The sequence below is a fragment of the Alosa sapidissima genome, chromosome 13 (assembly GCF_018492685.1).
Source record: "Alosa sapidissima isolate fAloSap1 chromosome 13, fAloSap1.pri, whole genome shotgun sequence".
In the NCBI taxonomy this organism is placed as follows: domain Eukaryota; kingdom Metazoa; phylum Chordata; class Actinopteri; order Clupeiformes; family Clupeidae; genus Alosa; species Alosa sapidissima.
The window spans coordinates 23,299,986-23,320,995 of NC_055969.1; the positions used below are offsets into that span (position 1 = coordinate 23,299,986).

Genomic DNA, 21,010 nt, shown 5'->3' on the forward strand with positions numbered 1-21,010 from the left:
GATCTGCCCTCACAGGCTTCACTGATTGACTGGGTGACCTCTGCCACATGCCTAAGGCACACACATACACACACACACTGTGCTTAAAGCGCATCAATGTTATGTGTTTCGTAATGCTGAAGAGCAGAGTTATGAAACACTGCAAGGGTCATAAGGCCAGCCCCTTATCCCCTGTTCTCCTCAGAGCTCAGTGGAGCGTTATATTACATTTAGGTTTTATGCATTCTTCTGGCCTTAAATTGTTGCCATCTTTCCTGCAACTTTCCCCAAGTTGTTTTCGGTTTCTGTGAAGTGTTCTGGTCTGGTTGATGATTAAGCAATAACACATGTTGCTCCTAAACATTTTGTTTTTGCTATTTTTTTTGCTGTCTCTGCTGTTTTCCCATGACGAAATGTTAATGCCTGTCCTCACCTCTCCTCTTGCCTTGCCCTTACCTCTCCTCCCTTCTCTCCCCTCTGCTATCTCTTCTCCTCCCTTCTCCTCTCCTCTCGTCCTCCTCCTCTCCTCTTCTTCCTCTTATCCTCCTCCCCTCTCCTCTCCTCTCATCCTCCTCCTCTCCTCTCCTCTCGTCCTCCTCCTCTCCTCTTCTTCCTCTTATCCTCCTCCCCTCCTCCTCTCCTCCCCTTGTCTTCCCCTCTGTTCTCCCATCTGCTCTCATTTATCCTCTCCTTTCCTCTCCTCCCCTCCGCGCCCCTGCTGCTCTCCCTTCTTCTCTCCTCTCCTCTCTTCTCCTCCTCTCCTCTTCTTCCTCTTCTCCTCCTCCCCTCCTCCTCTCCTCCCCCTGTCTTCCCCTCTGCTCTCCCTTCTTCTCTCCTCTCCTCTCCTCCTCCTCTCCTCTTCTTCTTCTTATCCTCCTCCCCTCCTCCTGTCCCCCCCCTCTTCTCTCCCCCACCAGAGTCTAAATGTGCAGGTAGAGGAGGTGCGCATCAGGGCTCTGTACTCCATGAGGAAGCGTGTGCCCATCACTGAGGGCTTCGTGGAGGTCAAGGAGGGAGGCAAGTGGAGGCAGATCTGCGACGAAGAGTGGTCAGGCATGAACTCACGCGTGATCTGTGGCATGTACGGATTCCCCGGAGAGAAGGGATACAACACCCGGCCCTACAAGTAAGCCCAGACACCGACACTTACCCCACACAGCCACTCAGAGCCAGAATCAGAAACATGCCTCAAAGAATCAGAAACATGCCCTCAAACCAGAATCAGAATCCAGCTTGGAATCAGAATCACAAACATGCCTCAAACCAGAATCGGAATCCAGCTTAGAATCAGAGTCAGAAACATGAATCAAACCAGAATCAGAATCCAGCTTAGAATCAGAATCAGAAACATGAATCAAACCAGAATCAGAATCCTGCTTAGAATCAGAGTCAGAAACATGAATCAAACCATAATCAGAATCCAGCTTAGAATCAGAATCAGCTTTGTTGGTCATGTTGACACCAAAGCCTTCACTCAAGCAAGGACAATAAACAGATTATACAGACATTATGATGACATAAAAACAAACTATACATACAAGCAAACACCAACAAACAACAACAAGCAAAACAAGAGGGAACAGTTCAGGCTCCAGAAAATAAGGTATCTTTCCAGGCTTTTGAACCACCCATGAGACATTTGTACAAATAAGATTTCACACAGTAGTTCCACCTTACTAGCCAAATGGCAGAAGTAGAATCCAGCAGACTGATGTTGACAGTGTGTTTTAGTGGACCCAAAAGTCAAGGATGGAAATCAGTTCTACAAATTACACTTTGATTGTACTCTGAATCACAACTACCAGGAGTCCTGCACATGTTTGTTAACTCTCATTTGTTGCATAATCTTTGGGCTGCAGTTTGCTCCTTGAATGTGTGGGGTATACGAAAAGTAACAACACCATATGCTAGCAGACACGCAACTGGCACTGCACCCATCTATTGCACTAATTATCAAACCAAGATTGTTGACAAAAGAAAAATAGTTGACTTTTGGACCTGAGTTCTGTGGACAGGAAGTTCAGCCCCCCACCCACATTCTCTGTTTCTGTGTTTCTGCGTCTGCGAGCTCTGGCAGGCAGATGGTGAACGTCTCCGTCTGAAACATGACAGGGAGGCTTAAGCAAACATGCTCAATGAAGATAGATGAAGCTGGCTGCGGAGAGAGTGAGTCATTCCAGCTCCACGCTGAGAGCTTGCTGCGTGATCCGGATAGAAAGCAGATCAGACAAGGAATCCGAGCCGGATCAGGGCCGGATCAGGCTCAGACCGGTTCTGTAGACAACTGCCCCCTGGGTTGTCCTGCTCAGTACTGCACTGTGCACGACCATGGCTAAGGAGCTGGGCTAGCATGCAGTGGCTTGAGAAGTTGTGGTAGTTTAGTGGCTAAAGAGCACCGTTGTGCCCTTGAGCAAGGCAATTAATCCCAAGTTGCTCTGGGAATGCTGGCCCATATGTGGATAAAAGTGCCAGCCAAATGAGTAAGTTTAAGTTTAAAGTTTATGCCCTGAGAGATGAAAAGACATTTATTTAAACTCAAGACATCATTGATGATGCGAAGTCAGCGATGCAGGCAATGCAGGCTCCAATGCGAGAAAGAAAGGCTGGCTATGCCTGATGAAAATCAGACATCCTCAGACCACAGCTGGTTCGGAAACGGACACAGTGCAGGCTCTCCTATGGAGCTCTCTGTTCATTGCTTGATGTGGATGCCTGATCTTCTGGGGTGGGGCTTTGTTACCTCCCTCTGAACCTCATGCTAACTGATAGCAGAGGGGGGAGAAACTTACAGTAAAAAACCCCTCCACACACACACACACACACACTCTCTCTCTCTCTCTCTCTCTCTCTCTTTCTCACACACACACACACACACACACACTCTCTCTCTCTCTCTCTCACACACACACACTCTCACACACACACACTCTCTCTCACACACACACACATGCATACACACACACACACACACACACACATACACACTACCTGCCCCTGGCCCCACCTCTCCCTCAATACGAATCATTCCCAGCGTCTCCCCAACATAAATCCTCCACTTTCCCCTGTCTCGCACACTAAGGAACAGAGTGTTTCGTACAGTCTCAGGCTCTGGGGAATGTGAGGAGAGCACTGAGGAACGCTCGAGCCAGATGTGGGGGCTGCGGTTCTTGGGTGAACTACATAATTCTTCGTTTAATGATTCACTCTGTAGCCATGCATTCTCCCCGGAAGAGGAGCATAAGCAGCCTCACGTAATGCCCGCAGGTCGTCTGCCTGAGAGGGAGAGGGAGAGAGTGAGTTTGTGTTTGTCCAAACACAATCACTACTTGTTAAGCACGAGGCCTCTATTTAATTGCGTTACCAGTGCTTTCACAACCTCATGACACACTCTCCTGTTTGGCCCCCAAATAGCCGTTAAATTCAGAAATCCAAAACAAACAATTCTTTCAAAACTCCACTTCAAGCTTCCACAGAGCCGGAAAAAAGGGCCATTTTTACTGGGTGATGTGACCTTAAAACATGCCTTTTGGCTGGTCTTGTAATGCAAATATACGGGAATAATTTAGCCGTATGTTGACACTGTTGCATTCCCTTAAATGTTTTTCATGCCCCACCAAAATCTTTGGCTGCCGTCCTCCCATTCATATTAATAGACGTTTGCCCGGGGCTTTAGTACATTTTGTGTGGTGCAGCTCACAGTTCCATGCCATACATTGTCAGGAATAAATGACCATCTACTTTATGTCTAGAAGCCTGAAATAAAATACTAGCTATTTCCTTCATGTGGAAGTGTATACTGGTTCCAGCCATAGTTTTTTTTTTTTTAAGTGTGATATAGAAGCACAGCCCATAAATCTGTAATGCTGTTGATTATAGTCTTTTCTTTTTACAAGGATAGAAATGGTAGCCTAGCACTTATCCAGAAGAATTTGTTCCCAAGCACTGGAACATTTTTGTGTTCCATGTTCCACTGTTGTATTCCATGTAGCATATCCCTTTCTGAAACACACACTACAGTACATTCTCAATCACACAGGGCCTTATAGACCATAAGTGTAAACTAACACTAAGGCACACATTATGTTGTGGCACTTTTTTAACACCACAGACAGTCAGGCTGCTGTTCTGTGTCGTTCAGTTGTCTGCTACCAGTGCGAGTTGATTGACTGGCGTTATGTGACGCTCCAAAGCCTTGCAATCCACATTCACACTGTGGGTCTATCTGTGGGATTCTCCCAGTCTCTCTGCCTCTTACTCACCCCAAAGGCATGCCCTCAACCCCCCCCACCCACCCCGCCCCCCCCCCCCGAGTAGGAAAGGACTGCCCCCCCCGTCTGTCTGTTTCACTGGCTAACCGAGCGAGACGTCTGGACTCCCAAACAGACTCACTTTTGTGTTTGGGATTATCACACTTCCTTCCAGTCAGATTTCAGACTGGAGATATGAAGCTGCTAGTTTTAATTTAGGAATACGCTCACCGATCCAAATGGCAGCAGAACCCCATCTGGCCCAGATGCGTTTTAGACCCGGCACAGGCTTGTGTCAGATCACAGCCAGATCCGTTTCAGAGTCACCCCCAGGGCGGGGTAATTAAATGCTCTGATTCACTCCAGGAGCACAAACCTACATGACCCTCCACTGTCTGCACAAAGCAGTGGCCTGACCCCTGATGTAGAGCCGTCTTGTGAGTGAGGTCTGCCTGCCAGGCCTGGGAGAGGGGTCGTGGGAACCGCCGGGTCACTGGAGTCCCAATAGGGGTCATTGTCTGACCAAAACAGCCATCAACTGTCTTTCATCAAGGACAGAAGCAAATAAATGAGAATAATTCTGTGGGGTTTAATTGGTAGATTGATGCCAAAAATCACTTAGATAGATACACACACACACACACACACACACACACACACACACACACACACACACACACACACACACAAACAAACACAAAAAATATAAATTTCTACCTCATTTTTTAGCATTTTGCAGCCTCACAGATTAGCACATACAGTATACATAATCAATCTTCTTCCTCTTCCTCTCTCTCTCTCTGTCTCTGTGCAGGCTGTTGGCTCGCAAGCGTAAGATCACATACTTTGGCTTCTTGGTGAACTGCACAGGGAATGAGGATCACCTGACCGGTTGTAAGATGGGTCGCCCCGTGCCCAAGAAGGGCAACAACACCTGCCCCAGTGGCATGCCCGCCGTGGTCAGCTGTGTTTCTGGAAGAGCCTTTGCCCCGACACACTCCGCTGGCTACAGCAAGGCCTATCGTGCCGAGGTAAAACTGTGTGCCCGCACAACACACATATTTACACAGCACACACACTTCAACTGTTTATGTGTACTGTGCATAAGCTACTATTTTAAAGTTGCATATTTAGACACTTCAACTGTTTATGTGTACTGTGCATAAGCTACTTTTTTAAAGTTGCATATTTAGACACTTCAACTGTTTATGCATACTGAGTGTTTTAGATTTAGCTGAAAAGTTGACACTTTGAGGTTTGCGCCAAAGTTTCTTTAATTATGTTTTCACCGAACCATATTGCTTCCATACAGAGCTCCCTATAAAGTAAAGTTAATCAGAAAGCTCTCTGTTGTATACAGATTACAAGCACTTATGATGATTGGATGGTGATGAGAACCTGGAACAGATTGGCTGTTTGTGGGGCTTAGAAGGGAACAAACTGTAGACGCCAGGTTCCGAATGAGAAGGAGGGGAATGTTTTCGATTGGGCTCCGTGACAACTAGTGTTCTGGAAACACAGGGATGATGGGGATCCCAGGCAGCAGTGACTTCCCACATCTGCCTGACTCCTCCCCCCCCTCCCCTCCCCCTCCTCTCGTCTGGCTGAGTGCAGGAGCAGGACTCCCCCCCCCTGAGCTTCCAGGGAAAGTGCCTGCACTTCTGTTTTCCAGCACTGCCCTCCAAAGGAACACGTGTCGTGTTTTTTGCTAGACATATAAACCTGAGTTCCATCAGGTTTCCCTCTCATGATTTCACTCTTTGCTTCCAATCTTTCCGCCCTGACTTTTGCTGGGAAGCGTGGTGGATCAGTCGACATCACTCTTTTTCCAGCGAATCACTTCCCTTTAGCCAGGCGGGGAGACGCTGTGACAACATCTGTCCCCCTCCGCTGAGTCACGGGCTGATGGAATGCCTGTTGTCATGACGTTAGGTCAGCGTTTGGCCAGCCGCAGTCGTGAATCACCAGACACAACAACACAAAGCGCTCGGATCTCGCACACACATTAGTCCCGTGTTCCAGTCCGTAGCTGAGACATATGGCATCAGTGTAGGGGCTACGAGGTGTCCTGTGGAACTGTGGAGCTCAGATTAGAGCCAACACGTCCAGCTTGTTGTGATTTATGAGGAAGCAGATGAGGAAGATTTCGCTCCGTCCAGTCCCTGAGCTCTCACAGCTTCCATCGCCAAAGCATGTTTAGCCAAATGCCAGACCCGTTGCATAAAATCAGACGAGCGCACATGGTACCTCCCTCTTGCACTTTCGCTCACACAGAACTCTCTCTGTCTCCCTCTGTCCACATGTTCGAATACTTCTTCCCCACCTTCTCATTTTCTCAACAACGTAATGAAATGTATTAATGTCTTTAATGGCTTTCAATTACTTCACATACTCATTACTTCTGTGGGGCATTCACCCAATCCAACAACCCCAAGCCAAAAACGAACCACCTACAATGCCTTTGTCTCACTGTCATGCTCAAAGTAAACACCTGCTTTGATTTAGACACACACACAGACACACACATACACACATGCACACAGCCACACACATACACACACATTGTTTGGGATTCATCTGCCATCAAAGCAGTCAGACCACAAAGCAGAGAACTGAGTGCTGGGGGGGGGGGGGGGGCAAAGCGGGGATAAATGAATATTAACCAACATCAGTCTCCCTTCTGGAGGTCGTCTCTGTGTTTAGACTACGGCTGTTCTGTACGCACAACAGCTGGAGAGGAATACACATAAAAGCCAAGCCGTCACTTTTGCTCAATCTGTCGCTATGTAAACAGCCAGGATTTCCTGACTCTCTTTCCAGTGGTGGCCTGGGAAAAATGTTCAACTTCAGGAACTTCATACCTTTATTAGAGAGAGTGTAATTGTATTTTTGTGATAAGGGCTATATACACCTAAGCTATCATATAATAACATCTATCATTTTGCAAAATGTTATGTTTCCACAGCAACCCCTGGTGCGTTTGAGAGGTGGTGCCAACATTGGAGAGGGTCGTGTGGAGGTCCTGAAGAATGGCCAATGGGGAACCATTTGCGACGACAGTTGGAACATGGTGGCTGCCTCGGTAGTGTGCCGTGAGCTGGGCTACGGCAGTGCCAAGGAGGCCCTCTCTGGAGGCAGACTGGGTCAAGGTGGGCACTCCACAGCATTATAGATCAGTCCACAACATTCTAGATCATTTCACAACATTTTAGATCACACCACACCATTCTATATCACTCTACAATATTCTAAATCACTCCACAATATTCTAGATTACTCCACAGCATTCTAGATCAGTCCACAACATTCTAGATCACTCCACAGCATTCTAGATCAGTCCACAGCATTCTAGATCAATCCACAATATTCTAGGTCACCCCACACCATTCTAGATCAGTCCACAATATTCTAGGTCACTCTACAACAGTCTAGATCACTCCACAGCATTCTAGATCAGTCCGCTATATTCTATATCACTCCACATCATTCTATATCAATCCAGCATTCTACAGTATATCCATGCATATATCATTGTACAGCATTCTATATTATTCCACATCATTTTCACAACATATCATTCTGCAGCATTCTAGATGACTCAACAACATTCTATATCACTCTACAGCATTCTATATCATTCCACATCATGTTATATCATTCTATATCATTGCACAACATTCTATGTCATTCCACATCATGTTATATCATTCTATATCATTGCACAACATTCTATGTCATTCCTTTCCATATAATCCCTCTCCATTCCACAGCTGTATCATTCCATCCCATTCCATTTCATTCCTTTCTACTTAATTAAACTTCCTTCCCTCCTTATTGCAGTTAATTAAATTCCATTCCATTTGATTCAACTCAGCTCATCTCAGATTGAAACTCTAGATTTAGATGAATGGCTGGTTAATATGTGGGCTTTGCATAAAGTCTAGCTTGACTTGGCAGAGCGTGAGCTGATAGGCAAAAGATCTGTCTGGTTAGCACATAGACTCCAGCCAGGAGATACCTTGGTTTGACCACACACTGGAAAGGTGTGAGCCAGCGGAGCTCTGGGCATGACTGCTGAGTGTGGTGTTAGTATTATGTCTGTGTGTCTGTCTGTCTGTCTGTCGGGGGAGTCTATAGGATAGACTGATCCAGCCCACCTCAGCAGAACAGTCTGAGCTGTCAGCAGCTGCAGGACTGCTGGCTTCAGCAGACCCCTCCTGGCCCAGGACGCCAACTAGTCCAAAGGAAAACATGAAAAGCCCTTGAAGTGCCTGGTAGATCTCTGGGCAGGTCTGTTTTTGTGACATCTGTTCACCAAATGACCGGCGTGCTGATATGCCAAGGAAGTGATTTGATGCACATGTGCACTGGACCGAAGCGCAAACAAAACAAAACAAAAGCAAAACGAAAAAAAACGTGACACTTCCATTCCCACACCCACCATCAAATAAATATTTTTGTTCTTGCAGAGAAAATGACTCAGGCTATCAAAACCTATTTACTTATATACTTATACTTTCCCCATCTGTTTTGAACTCTCACCAGCATACAGGCAGTCTTTTGGTGAAGCTTTTACGTCTGAAAACTCTTCAGCTTAAAGGGACACCAGGCAACGTTTTCATGTTAATTACTCATCTTCGTAAGTCGGTATATGGTTAAATTACTCATTACAGGGCGAATGAAGACTCTTTCGACCGCCCCTACTGCCTGTAGGAAGAATATCCCACTTGCAAGTTCAGTGTATCGTACCCGCCGACCAAAGCAGGATCAGTTTACATCCTGCATCCACAGCACAGAGGCAGGCTAACGAAACACTAGCGATTGTTGCAAACGTGTGTATAATGGCAGAGCCGGCGAAGAAGCAGCGAAAACACCTTGATGGAAGATGCAAAGAAATGGAAAAGAGCTTCAGACCGAGCGAGGGGGAGTTTCGTAGAGAAAAAGCATCAGGCTTGCCTGGTGTCCCTTTAAAGGTTGTTGTTTTGACATGACAGATGTTTGCGGTGGTCGTTACTATTGAAGTATAGTAAATATAGTATTTCCCATTCAGTATTTTTCTTTAATAGATTATTTTGAAGAGAGTATTTCCCATATCAGTATTTTTCTTTAGTATATTATTTTGAAGAGAGTATTTCCCATATCAGTATTTTTTTATTTAGTATATTATTTTGAAGAGAGTATTTTCCATATCAGTATTTTTCTGTAGTAAATGTTTTTGAAGAGAGTATTTCCCATATTAGTATTTTTCTGTAATAAATGTTTTTGCAGAGAGTATTTCCCGTATTAGTATTTTTTTTAATAGATGTTTTTGTTCAAGGTCATTTACGTGCCCAAGGTCATTTACGTGGTCTGCACCTATGCTCTGTGCTTCTGTAATTGAAGCCATACTCTTGGCATTGTTGGAGCTGGTCTCTACCCGCCTGTGGAGGCTCCAAATGAGGGCTTTGCCTCACATGCCCAGTAAGAGACTCTCTAATGTGTGGTCAGTCATCCCCCTTGGTCAGCAACATTCCCCAGTAACTGAGCACGGCTCCACCGGGACTTGTTTCTTTGGATTAGCTTTGGCGTTCCGCGGTTTTCTGGGATTTATAGTGAAAGTGTTTCGTCCAGAGCTGGAGAGTTGAACAGCATCGTTGAGCCCGTAATCTCCTCCTCATCCTCCCTGTCATAAATACGAACCTGGATGATGCTTTCTGACAGATGAGACAGTCGCAAGTGCTATTTACCACCACGACTCTCTCTGACAGATGAGCCAATCCTGACTGTTATTTACGACTTTTCCCTGACAGACGAGCCAATCGTGAGTGTTATTGACGACTCTCTCTGCCAGATGAGCCAATCCGGAGTGTTATTCACCACCACTCTCACACAGATGAGCAGTTCTCGAGCGTTATTGACCACCTGCTACGGTCTCGTCTGTTCCTCCCACGTCCCATTCAGATTCTGAGGAGTGATGGGGCCAGTGGGGATGAGGGGAATCAGCTGTGGTGTTTGGAGTGTCAGACACTAAGAACCCTAATCAGACTTCAACACACATCAACTCCGGCAGGGGAGAGGAAATGTTCCCTGTTGCTGTGGAAAATCCATTACGACACACGCGCACACACACACACACACACACACACACACACACACACACACACACACATACACATACACACACAAACACACACACATTATTCTGACTAGACTCTGGAGTGGGGAAGGGAGAGAGGAATTGTGGGAAACAAGTTTAATACTCCGGAGACTCCCCATCTTTGTCCAAATTTGATCGACAACAAGCCCTCCCCACTGTACACAGAGCAGAACACTGTCTCCTCTCACAGTGCTCATGCTGAGTGGATATATACACACAGAGGAGCAGAGAGTCATTAGGGGCTGTGCCAAGCACTTTAAAGGTGCTCTAGGCGACCTCACTTCTGTTGACGTTCAAACAAAACAGAGCTAGCTCGCTCCCTCCCATGCAACTGAAACCCTCCTGAACGTGCATCTCGCCGGAACAGTTTGTTATGTTTCTTGGTCCAGGCTGCACCAGGCTGTTTGTTGCCGTTGACAGGCATCTAGCGGATGGTGAGGAGATATTTGCTGTATGTGACAAAAAACGGTTTAGATACCTTTAAAACTTTACATCACTGCAGTTGGCACAAATATGTCTCACCTTTTAAAGGAACCGTATGTAAGATTGTGGCCAAAACTGGTACTGCAATCACTTTCAAATTACTTTAGAGCAGTGTATCCCCTCCCCCTCCCTCCTGACTCGAGGTTGCCAACCCAGATGCCGAAACACTACTGACTTTGTGATTAGTAGATAGGTAGAGGGTGGCGCATCAGGCCAAAACACAACATGACATGACAAAACACAACATCAACATCAGTTGAGGGCTGCAACTTCACTTTTTAAATGACAATATCCTGGCCAGACTACTGTTGTCAGTGATATAAGTATTTGAAATGAACATGATTTCTTAATGTCTAGTGACATATCAGGGCCATTTTATGATTAATTGAAATACATTTCTTACATACGGTTCCTTTAAATACTGGTCTCAGGTCAGGTTCCCAAGAACCTTGCAAGATATGTCTCCTGTGATAAACTGTGATAAATGACTCCTGTGATATGTCTCCTGTGATCCCATGGTCGATTCCTGAAACCCTGCTGCTAGCACAGATATGTCTTTCCTGTGAAATACTGATCTCAGTTCTGAGCTTTGAGCTTTAAAATGGCACTCAATGGAGTCAGCGATGAGTCAGTGGGTCTCTTGGAGACCAGTGCTGGAACATCAGAAACAGATGAGCTCATCATGTTTTGGTTCTCTTCCTGGGAGTGTTGTGAAATTCTGTTGCGTTCTCTGCAGGCATGGGCCCAGTCCACATGAACGAGGTGCAGTGTTCCGGCTTCGAGAAGTCCTTGACCGACTGCCGCTTCAACCAGCAGTCCATCGGTTGTAGTCACGAGGAAGACGCCGGTGTGAAGTGTAACGTTCCGGCCATGGGCTTCAAGAACCGGGTGAGAACCACACAGGGAACCCAACACACGTCACACACCACACGGGGAACCCAACACATGTCACACTACAGCATAGATTTGAAGGAAACACAGGAACAGAGTTGTTCATGTTAGTACTGTAAAAGATGTGACTTTGGGTGCTTTCGTACCTACTTTGTTTTGGATCATGCGTTGAATTGATACAACATTTGAGCTTGTCCCTGGGTCTGTTTTCTGTCCATGGGCAGCATTTAAGCAGAACTTATAAATAAAATAAAACTCCACACACAATTAAAATTCTCTCACACTGGTCAGATTGTTGCTTTGACATTCCAGACATAACGTACCGCTTTAGAATTTGACTGTAACCGGGATGGCTCTAGGCGGTCTCGGTCTGTTTGTTTTGCTACCAAAGGGTGTAAAATAGTTGTGTTCAGATATGCCCAAACAAACTGATCTTTGGGGGGAAACAATCCCTGTTCCGATTACACAGAGCTCTCATAGGGAGGACAGACCCTATATTGAACTGTCATCTCACGTTTCGTGTGTGTGTGTGTGTGTGTGTGTGTTCCAGCTGCGTCTGAACGGCGGGCGCAACCCGACGGAGGGCCGCGTGGAGGTTCTGGCGGAGAGGAACGGCTCGCTGGTGTGGGGGACGGTGTGCAGCGAGAACTGGGGCATCATGGAGGCCATGGTGGTGTGTCGCCAGCTCGGACTCGGGTTCGCCAGTCACGCCTTCCAGGTACGCAGCCCACCTGTGTGTGTGTGTGTGTATGAGTGTGTGTGTGTGTGTGTGTGTGTGTGTTTGTGTATGTGTTAAAAGAGAGAGAGATAGAGAGAGAGAGTGTATGTGTGTGTGTGTGTTTGAGAGAGAGGGAGAGAAAAAGTGTGTGTGTGTGAGTTTGTGTGTGTGTGTGTTTCTATCTTTCTGTGTCCTTATGTGTGAGTGAGTGTACATGCATTTTTGAAGTCTCCCTGCCCTTTATCTTTTGCATGCTATTTGAGGGTGTGTTGGAATCTTTCCTGGTGTGTGTGTGTGTGTGTGTGATTGAGTGTATGATCTCAGCTGCTGTGTGGCGGTGGAAGGCGTGCGAAGTGTCTCTCCTGTCAGGAACACTTAACTTTCACATTAGCGAGGGAGCCAGAGGGTGTGAATGAACCACACACACACACACACACACACACACACACACACACACACACACACACCCTGCTTGTTAAGGAGCCGTCCTCTTAGTTGGCCCAACTCTGAGAAGCTCAGATTGGTCTACTGCTGTCAGGGATTTCTTTCCTCAGCATCGGCTGCCTCAATCAACAGCGTTCAGACGTTTGGTGTAAAATAAATCTCTCCGAATTGTTGGAACACATGCAGTGAATGCAGAGTTGGAGGACAGGTATCTGTTGTTATTCCAGTGTTTCGTTGTTCTTTCTATTGCCTTAAATCTCATCCAATCTCATGAGACACATTTTAGCACGATAGGAGATTTACCACTCAGATGGTGTAACAAAACCTAACTGAGAGTTGCGAGTACTTCATAACATCCTCTCTCAGTCCCTTAATTAGCTGTCCTGTAACAGGAAGATGGGAAGATGACATGGCTGTGGAAACAATTTATAAATTATGGTATGGAAGAAATGGTTTGATAGGGAGTTTTACGAGTGGAAACTGGAATGGCCATAAGTGTTCTCTCAGGATAATGGTCTGATTAGGCATGATTATGACGATTGGGTAATACTCGCCTCAGCTGGAAATTAGACATTACACACACACACAGACACACACACTGACATGCAAACACACACACACACACACACTGACATGCAAACACACGCACACACAGACACACACACACACACACACACACACACACACACACACACACACACACACACACACTCTCTCTCCTCATCCAGCCAGACACATACACGTGACACACACACTCACAGACACACACACACACACGCACACACACTCCCAGCAGTGTTTACAGTGTGTGAGATCTGTCTGCTGCTGCAAGAAACCCGTCCAGACTCATACACACACGCACATACACACACACACACGCACACACACACACACACACACACACACACACACACACACGAGTCCACACACACGAATTGTACAGAAAAGTGTACTACCGGCCGGTAAATGATATGCCATTAAGGTAGGGCTGATGGCTACTGCAGGTAGAAGTAGTCTGGTATTGGGGCGCCTCGTGCATAAACCAGACAACGTGCCGAGAAACAGAGGAAGCGTGTTTCAACCTGTGGGCACCCCCACACACACACTCACACTCACATTCTCTCACCCCAGCATCAACATGCATACACATGTGATAGTCTCTCTCTCTCTCTCTCTCTCTCACACACACACACACACACACACACACACACTCCCTCACCCTAACATCACATGTGATAGTCTCTCTCTCTCTCTCTCTCTCTCTCTCTCTCACACACACACACACACACACTCCCTCACCCTAACATCAACATGCATACACATGTGATAGTCTCTCTCTCTCTCTCTCTCTCTCTCTGTCTCACACACACACACACTCTCTCCTCATCCAGCCAGACACATACACGTGACACACACACACACACACATACACACTCCCAGCAGTGTTTACAGCGTGTGAGATATGTCTGCAGGAAACCCGTCCAGCCTCATATACACACACACACACACACGAGTCCACACACATGAAGGTCCGCACACACACACACACACGCGAGTCCACACACACGAATGGCCGCACACACACATACAAGATGGTGGAGGGTCCCTTCATTAAACATCACTTCGCTCCCTTAGCAGGCATGGGCCCACACACTTGCACACACACATAAACACACGCACACACACACACACACACTACTCAGTTTGTCTGAACCCCCCCCTTCTCACGCTTCCTCCCATGTAAGTGTTTCTGCAGACCAAAGAAAGGAATATGTGGAAAATCTGACACTGAGCTCACCCCCAGAAACCCCCCGCCCCCTCAACACACACACACACACACACACATACACACACACACACACTTCACACACTTCACACACACTCGTGTTGCTTCTTGATCTCAGGGGAGTTTCCTGAGCATATCAGTGTTCCTCAGCTCTGAGGCTCCTTTAAATGGGAACATATGGCTGACCAAATGCCATGGAAACACACACACACACACACACACACACACACATTAAAACCACAGCACACACACTGGCCATGGACGGACTAGTAAGTCAGTGCAGGTCTGGTGACATGTGCCCATAAACACGTGTGGGAATTCCTGCGTGGGATGCACACACACACACACACACACGCACACACGTGCACACACACACACACACACACACACACACACACACGCACACGCACACATGCACACTTGCACACACACACACACACACACACACGTATACACGTGCACTGCACACGTACACACAGACCACCACATACAAATTTATAGTATATACATACAGCTACATGAAAAGCCACAAACGCAATATACAATTATATACAGATTTACACACAAAAGTAAATGTTAACAGACCACCATCCACCAACACACACACGCACACACACACATGCACACACACACACACACACAGATGCAGATACCGAAGCACATAGACATGCAAAACACCCCGCACTCATAAAGTGATGGATTGTGGATGGAAAGTGCAAGGCTTATTTTGTAACTTTTACAACCTCTCTGAGACTGTTATGTGTGCACTCCCAGAAAACAGGAAAAATGCATCCTCAAGTAGTTCTGTTCTGGCTCAACTTCAACACAGTTATGAAATAGGAGAAACACTGTGAGACATCGACCTCTAGTGGCCAGATGACAAAACTACATTCATATTTCACGTTCACATTTACAACAGACACATGTACAGTGTGTACAGTCAGTCACACTGTACATGTGTCTGTACTGTACAGTCAGTCTGTGAATGAATGTGACTGACGTGAACGTTGTCCCCTGCAGGAGACGTGGTACTGGGCCGGTGACGTATCTGCGGACGCCGTGGTGATTAGTGGCGTGCGCTGCTCGGGCACCGAGATGTCTCTGTCCCAGTGTCTCCACCACGGGAAACACCTGAAGTGCGCCAAAGGAGGCGGACGCTTCGCCGCTGGAGTATCCTGCTCGGACAGTAAGACCCCTCACTCACTCACTCGCCCACTCACTCATCATCTCAACGTAAAGACCCCTCACTTACTCACTCGCCCACTCACTCATCATCTCAACGTAAAGACCCCTCACTTACTCACTCGCCCACTCACTCATCATCTCAACGTAAAGAAGGTTTAAACATGAATCTTTGAATGAATGGATGAATCAGTGACTGATTGAATGAATGAATCTCACAGTATTGTTTCAGTAAATCAGTGTGTTGGGTGTTCAGTAAATCAGTGTGTTGGGTGTTCAGTAAATCAGTGTGTTGGGTGTTCAGTAAATCAGTGTGCTGGGTGTAAATCAGTGTGTTGGGTGCTCAGTAAATCAGTGTGTTGGGTGTAAATCAGTGTGTTGGGTGTTAAGTAAATCAGTGTGTTGGGTGTAAATCAGTGTGTTGGGTGTTCAGTAAATCATCTGTCCTCTCATTCTTTCTTCTGTCTTCTCCTCTTTTCTCCTTTCCTCTCCTGTCCTGTTCTCTATCCTCTCCTCCTTTCTTCTCTCTCCCCTCCTCCTTTTCTCTTCTCTTTTTCTGTTCTCTCTCCTCTCCTCTCCTTCTTTGCCTCCTCTCCTCTCCCCACCTCAGCGGCCCCCGACCTGGTTCTGAACGCCGAGGTGGTGGAACAGACGACGTACCTGGAGGACCGGCCGATGTATGCTCTGCAGTGTGCCCATGAAGAGCACTGCCTGTCCAGCACGGCCAACGCTGCTGACCACGGCTCGTACCGCCGCCTGCTCCGCTTCTCCTCCCAGATCCACAACAACGGACAGTCGGACTTCAGGCCCAAGAACGGACATCACGCATGGGTCTGGCACGAGTGTCACAGGTATGCCTCAACCGTCTCTCACCGGACAGCAGATTAGGGGCACATCAGGGCCAGATTAGAGCCAGATCAACGCCAGATCAGCGCCAGATCAGAGCCAGTTCAGGGCCAGATCAGAACCAGATCAGGTCTAAACCTGGCTACAGTGGGAAAGAGGAAACTCTGGGGTCCAAACACCAAAATATAATATCGATATAATAAAGGTGACAACATATCATCAATAAATTGTCACATAATAGTACAACTATACCATTAAAAACACACACCATCTTATCTTGAGACAACCAATACCAATAACTATACATGTTAACAACAACAACACATTGCAAGTTTTATAGCGCTTTTCTCTGCACCCAAAGCGCTTTACAGTGAAGGGGGAACCTCACTAACCACCATCAATGTGTAGCACCCACCTGGCTGATGCATGGGAGCCACTATGCACCAGAAAGCTTACCACACATCAGCTTGACCACTAACATTAGAGCATCTCCACTCCAAACCCCTCTGCTGAGCTCCTACTCCCCCCCACCAGCTGAGCGCTGACTGTCTGCTTGTCCTGTCCAGGCACTACCACAGCATGGAGGTATTCACCCACTATGACCTGCTGAGTCTCAATGGCACCAAGGTGGCCGAGGGACACAAGGCCAGCTTCTGCCTGGAGGACACAGCGTGTGACGAGGGTAAGCACACAACACACACACACACACACACACACAAACCGGGTCACACAAACACATTTATTGATTATTTCTGATTATCATAATTATTTTGCAGGTATTGAGAAGAGGTACGTCTGTGCCAACTTTGGACAGCAGGGCATCACTGTTGGATGCTGGGATACCTACAGGCATGACATTGACTGCCAGTGGATAGACGTCACCGATGTGAAACCGGGAGACTACATCTTCCAGGTAACTTTCCTCCCTCGTAGATTTCCCTTTCTTAGTTTCTCTTTCAGGTCACCTGTAATTTCTGATTCTCTGAACTGTTTGACATGAACTGATTCAATTAGGTTAACTTAACAACATGGACTGATTTGATTGTCTGAACTGATCATCATGAACTTATTTGATTGGCTGCCCTTGTCCTTCAGGTGGTCATTAACCCCAACTATGAGGTGGCTGAGTCGGACTACACCAACAACATCATGAAGTGCAAATGTCGATATGACGGCTACCGGATATGGACGTACCAATGCCATATAGGTGGGTTCTGTCACTGATCTGGGAATTGGTCTACTTATGGCTACAAGTGAAAATCCTTTTTTTTTTTCTTCCTCAAAATGGATGTTTGTACAATGCAAAAAGAAATGTGTGTTCTACATCAGAGGCATTGTGGGTGATGTAGTTTTTTCATTTACTCAAAGGGTAGTTGGTGAAGGCTGTTGTCTCTGTGTTTTGCAGGTGGATCACTAAGCACTGACATGGATGACAGTCAGTACCCTGGACTTACGAACAACCAGCTGTCATACAGGTAGAGAAACACGCCTGGACCACCTGAAGGAGAGATCGGAGAGAACAATCTGAAAACGAGTCCCTTGAAATGACCGGTGCAACTCTAGAGATCAAGAGCATTCCCAACCACTAGAGGGACTGTGTTACAATCTTTGTGGTGCTAAATATGGATGAAATGTTAGAGACTCTACGACCTTACCCCCTTTTGAACAATATGTGGACACTTACACACAAAACAAGCAAAGTGAATGTGTACTGTATGTGAGTGTATTACCTGAAAATGAGTGCTATCTCGTATCTAAACTCCACGTTTGGAGTTGTATTGCCTTATTTAAGAGACGTTGGTTGACCTCTTCATATGAGTGGTCATCCTCTTTGCACCTACCAGTGTGATGATAGACCTTCCTCTGAATGTTCGGCTCCATGGCTAAGACCAAAGAAACAGCAGGGAATACTCCCAACCATGGCCCCAGACACCACTAAGCACTGGAGAATCATCTATGATATGATACTAACATCAGTCAGAGATCTTACCATTTTTTAAAAAATACATTCATATTTCTGCATTAGTTTGCCTTTTGTCATTGTACGCAGCATAGACTCTCATAATCACACTCATCCTCCCTACAGCTGTAGCTCGATAGGCTCACAGCGTTCAGCCTTAAGCCTCCTCCTCATGTTTCATGTTATTCCTAGTTCTTCTTTTCTACAACGAGCATGCCAAGTTAACTTATTGACATCAGTCAGGGATTTTGAGTATTTTTGTTTGTTTATTTCTCCTGTAGAGTTGACAGGAAGTGAAACCACCTCACCTTGTATGTATGCATTCTGTGGGTCATGTCGTTGTGCACCTGGGCCCTCCGTTTTGGAGGGGGCCTTTCGCCCTGCGACCAGTTGAATGGTCGTGATAAATCGTGACGTGTTGCACGGAGTGTGTATACTTCAATGGGACAACGAGGAGGAATCCCATTGTGCTTCATGTACTGTTTTCTGTAATAAAAGTTAAAATGTTTGCACTCCTTTTTGAATGATACACATCTGTCAAAGACCACAATGCACACAGGTAACATGTCCTTTGAAGGTTGTCTTGCATGGGTGCTAGGCTCATCACTTTAATTTTATTGATGTAGTGCAGAGTCGACACAACTACAATTGTCTCCAAGTGCTTTACTACAGAGCCCAGAGAAGCAGTAGGGCCACGGGGCAGTAAAATCTACAGCGAGGGGAGTAAGTGAAGGAGTATTGAATTTCCCCTTGGGGATCAATAAAGTATCTATCTATCTATCTATCTATCTATCTCTCTATCTGAGTAAGCAGTGAAGAAAACAACACCATGACTGACAGTTTTTCTATTTTGTGGTTGGAAGCCTGTTTAAAAAAAACACATAGTATGCCATGAGAACCTCATGACTTCTCATAATTGCGAGATACTATTCATAATCATACTTTTTACTTACGTTCTTATGAGTTCCTCTGTCATAATGACATATGAAGTCATAATTTTGAGGAACGTTCTAGTTAATATACGGCATACTAAATCACGTCAATTACGATGTGATAATTGACATAATGGATCGTAATTATGAGAGTCATAATTATCAGCTTTTTGATTAGTTTAACATGCTGTGTAATTGATTTATTTTTAAATGGTAGATACGGGCTTCTATGGCAATAAGACCATGCAACTAGCCTAGAAATCTAGACGCACCCTAGCGGCAGCAAATTACATTTGCTTCCAGAGCTAGTCTAGCAACTCTCCGTTGGCTTGTGAGCTCGAAAAATTAAACTTCTATCAGGCCAATCAAATTGTGTAGAGTCGTTAGGCGGGCTTACAGTTTTTCTCAGTCGCTTTGGTGCTTTTCTCACATCACTATTAACATTTGCACAGCAGTTAGTGCATTTCTCAAAACAATTAGTGCAAACTGCAAAACCTAGTGGATAACCTGCAAAAGCACGTCACTTGCTCAAAATGGATAGTCCATTCCTCAAAAGCAAGTATTTGTCAATGAAACTGCCGGTGTCATCAAAATGAGAAGTCTTGACACCATCATTTATGAACAAGATAGTCAAATGGCTTTGTCATGTTTTCATTACGACAGTTTATGCTCTCAGTGTTTTCCCATGCAAAAAAAGATCAGAACTCGGTGACACTACCTGAAAATGCTCAGACAGCACTATACAGTACTTGTACAGCCATTTGAAAACTACAGTAAAGTTACAAATTGCTGTAGTTAGGGGAGTGAGTACAAGACACTGAATATGTAGTGTTTCATAGTTTTACTGTATATGCTCTTTGCAATTCTACAGCATTGTGACAGAATTTGATAACTAGTTCACCAATTTTGTATGTAATGACTCAAGCAATGAAATGAAGACTATTAGTTTTATTGGGAACGACTATTCAGCATCCATTAGTTCATTTTGACTGACATGACAAAGCAACTGATACATGTTCAAAAGCATTTGCAATTTGTTCAGAGGAAGGAGAAATTGCTACTATGATGTGCACAAATGACTAAATGTTGTGGAGATTGAACAAATAGTTATGATAATTTTCATTCTGATCTGAGAAAAGCACCAAAGCGACTGAGAAAAACTGTAACATAATGATTGATGGCAGAGTTGCAATGGTTTGGCTTGAATTCCCTGCTACTTGAAAACAAAGAAGAAGCCAACTAGCTCCGCTGGTGGGAAACGCATGGGACTCAGCGCTGTCCTATTGCGTGCAGAGGGAATTTGAAAGACATCCGATTATCCCGCCCCTCGGACTGAGTACTGCTAACGGTGAGTGCCCAGACCCTACATTTTAATGTGGGTCTGGCTCGTCAGGCTACCATGCAAC

General features: G+C 45.8%; 1 protein-coding gene across 2 annotated transcripts in view; it reads left to right on the forward strand.

Annotated features, from left to right (window-relative positions):
* Positions 1-19,184, forward strand: part of loxl2a (lysyl oxidase-like 2a) — a 37,288-nt gene extending 18,104 nt beyond the window's left edge. For both annotated transcript variants that reach the window (XM_042058874.1, XM_042058873.1), the window contains exons 4-14: positions 897-1,105; positions 5,041-5,257; positions 7,192-7,375; positions 11,582-11,733; positions 12,287-12,454; positions 15,705-15,870; positions 16,477-16,717; positions 17,279-17,394; positions 17,489-17,625; positions 17,808-17,919; positions 18,118-19,184. In XM_042058874.1, the coding sequence (XP_041914808.1) occupies positions 897-1,105; positions 5,041-5,257; positions 7,192-7,375; positions 11,582-11,733; positions 12,287-12,454; positions 15,705-15,870; positions 16,477-16,717; positions 17,279-17,394; positions 17,489-17,625; positions 17,808-17,919; positions 18,118-18,191 (1,776 nt within the window). In that variant the 3' untranslated portion in view covers positions 18,192-19,184. The remainder of the gene's footprint in view (positions 1-896; positions 1,106-5,040; positions 5,258-7,191; positions 7,376-11,581; positions 11,734-12,286; positions 12,455-15,704; positions 15,871-16,476; positions 16,718-17,278; positions 17,395-17,488; positions 17,626-17,807; positions 17,920-18,117) is intronic.
* The last annotated feature ends 1,826 nt before the right edge of the window (positions 19,185-21,010 follow it).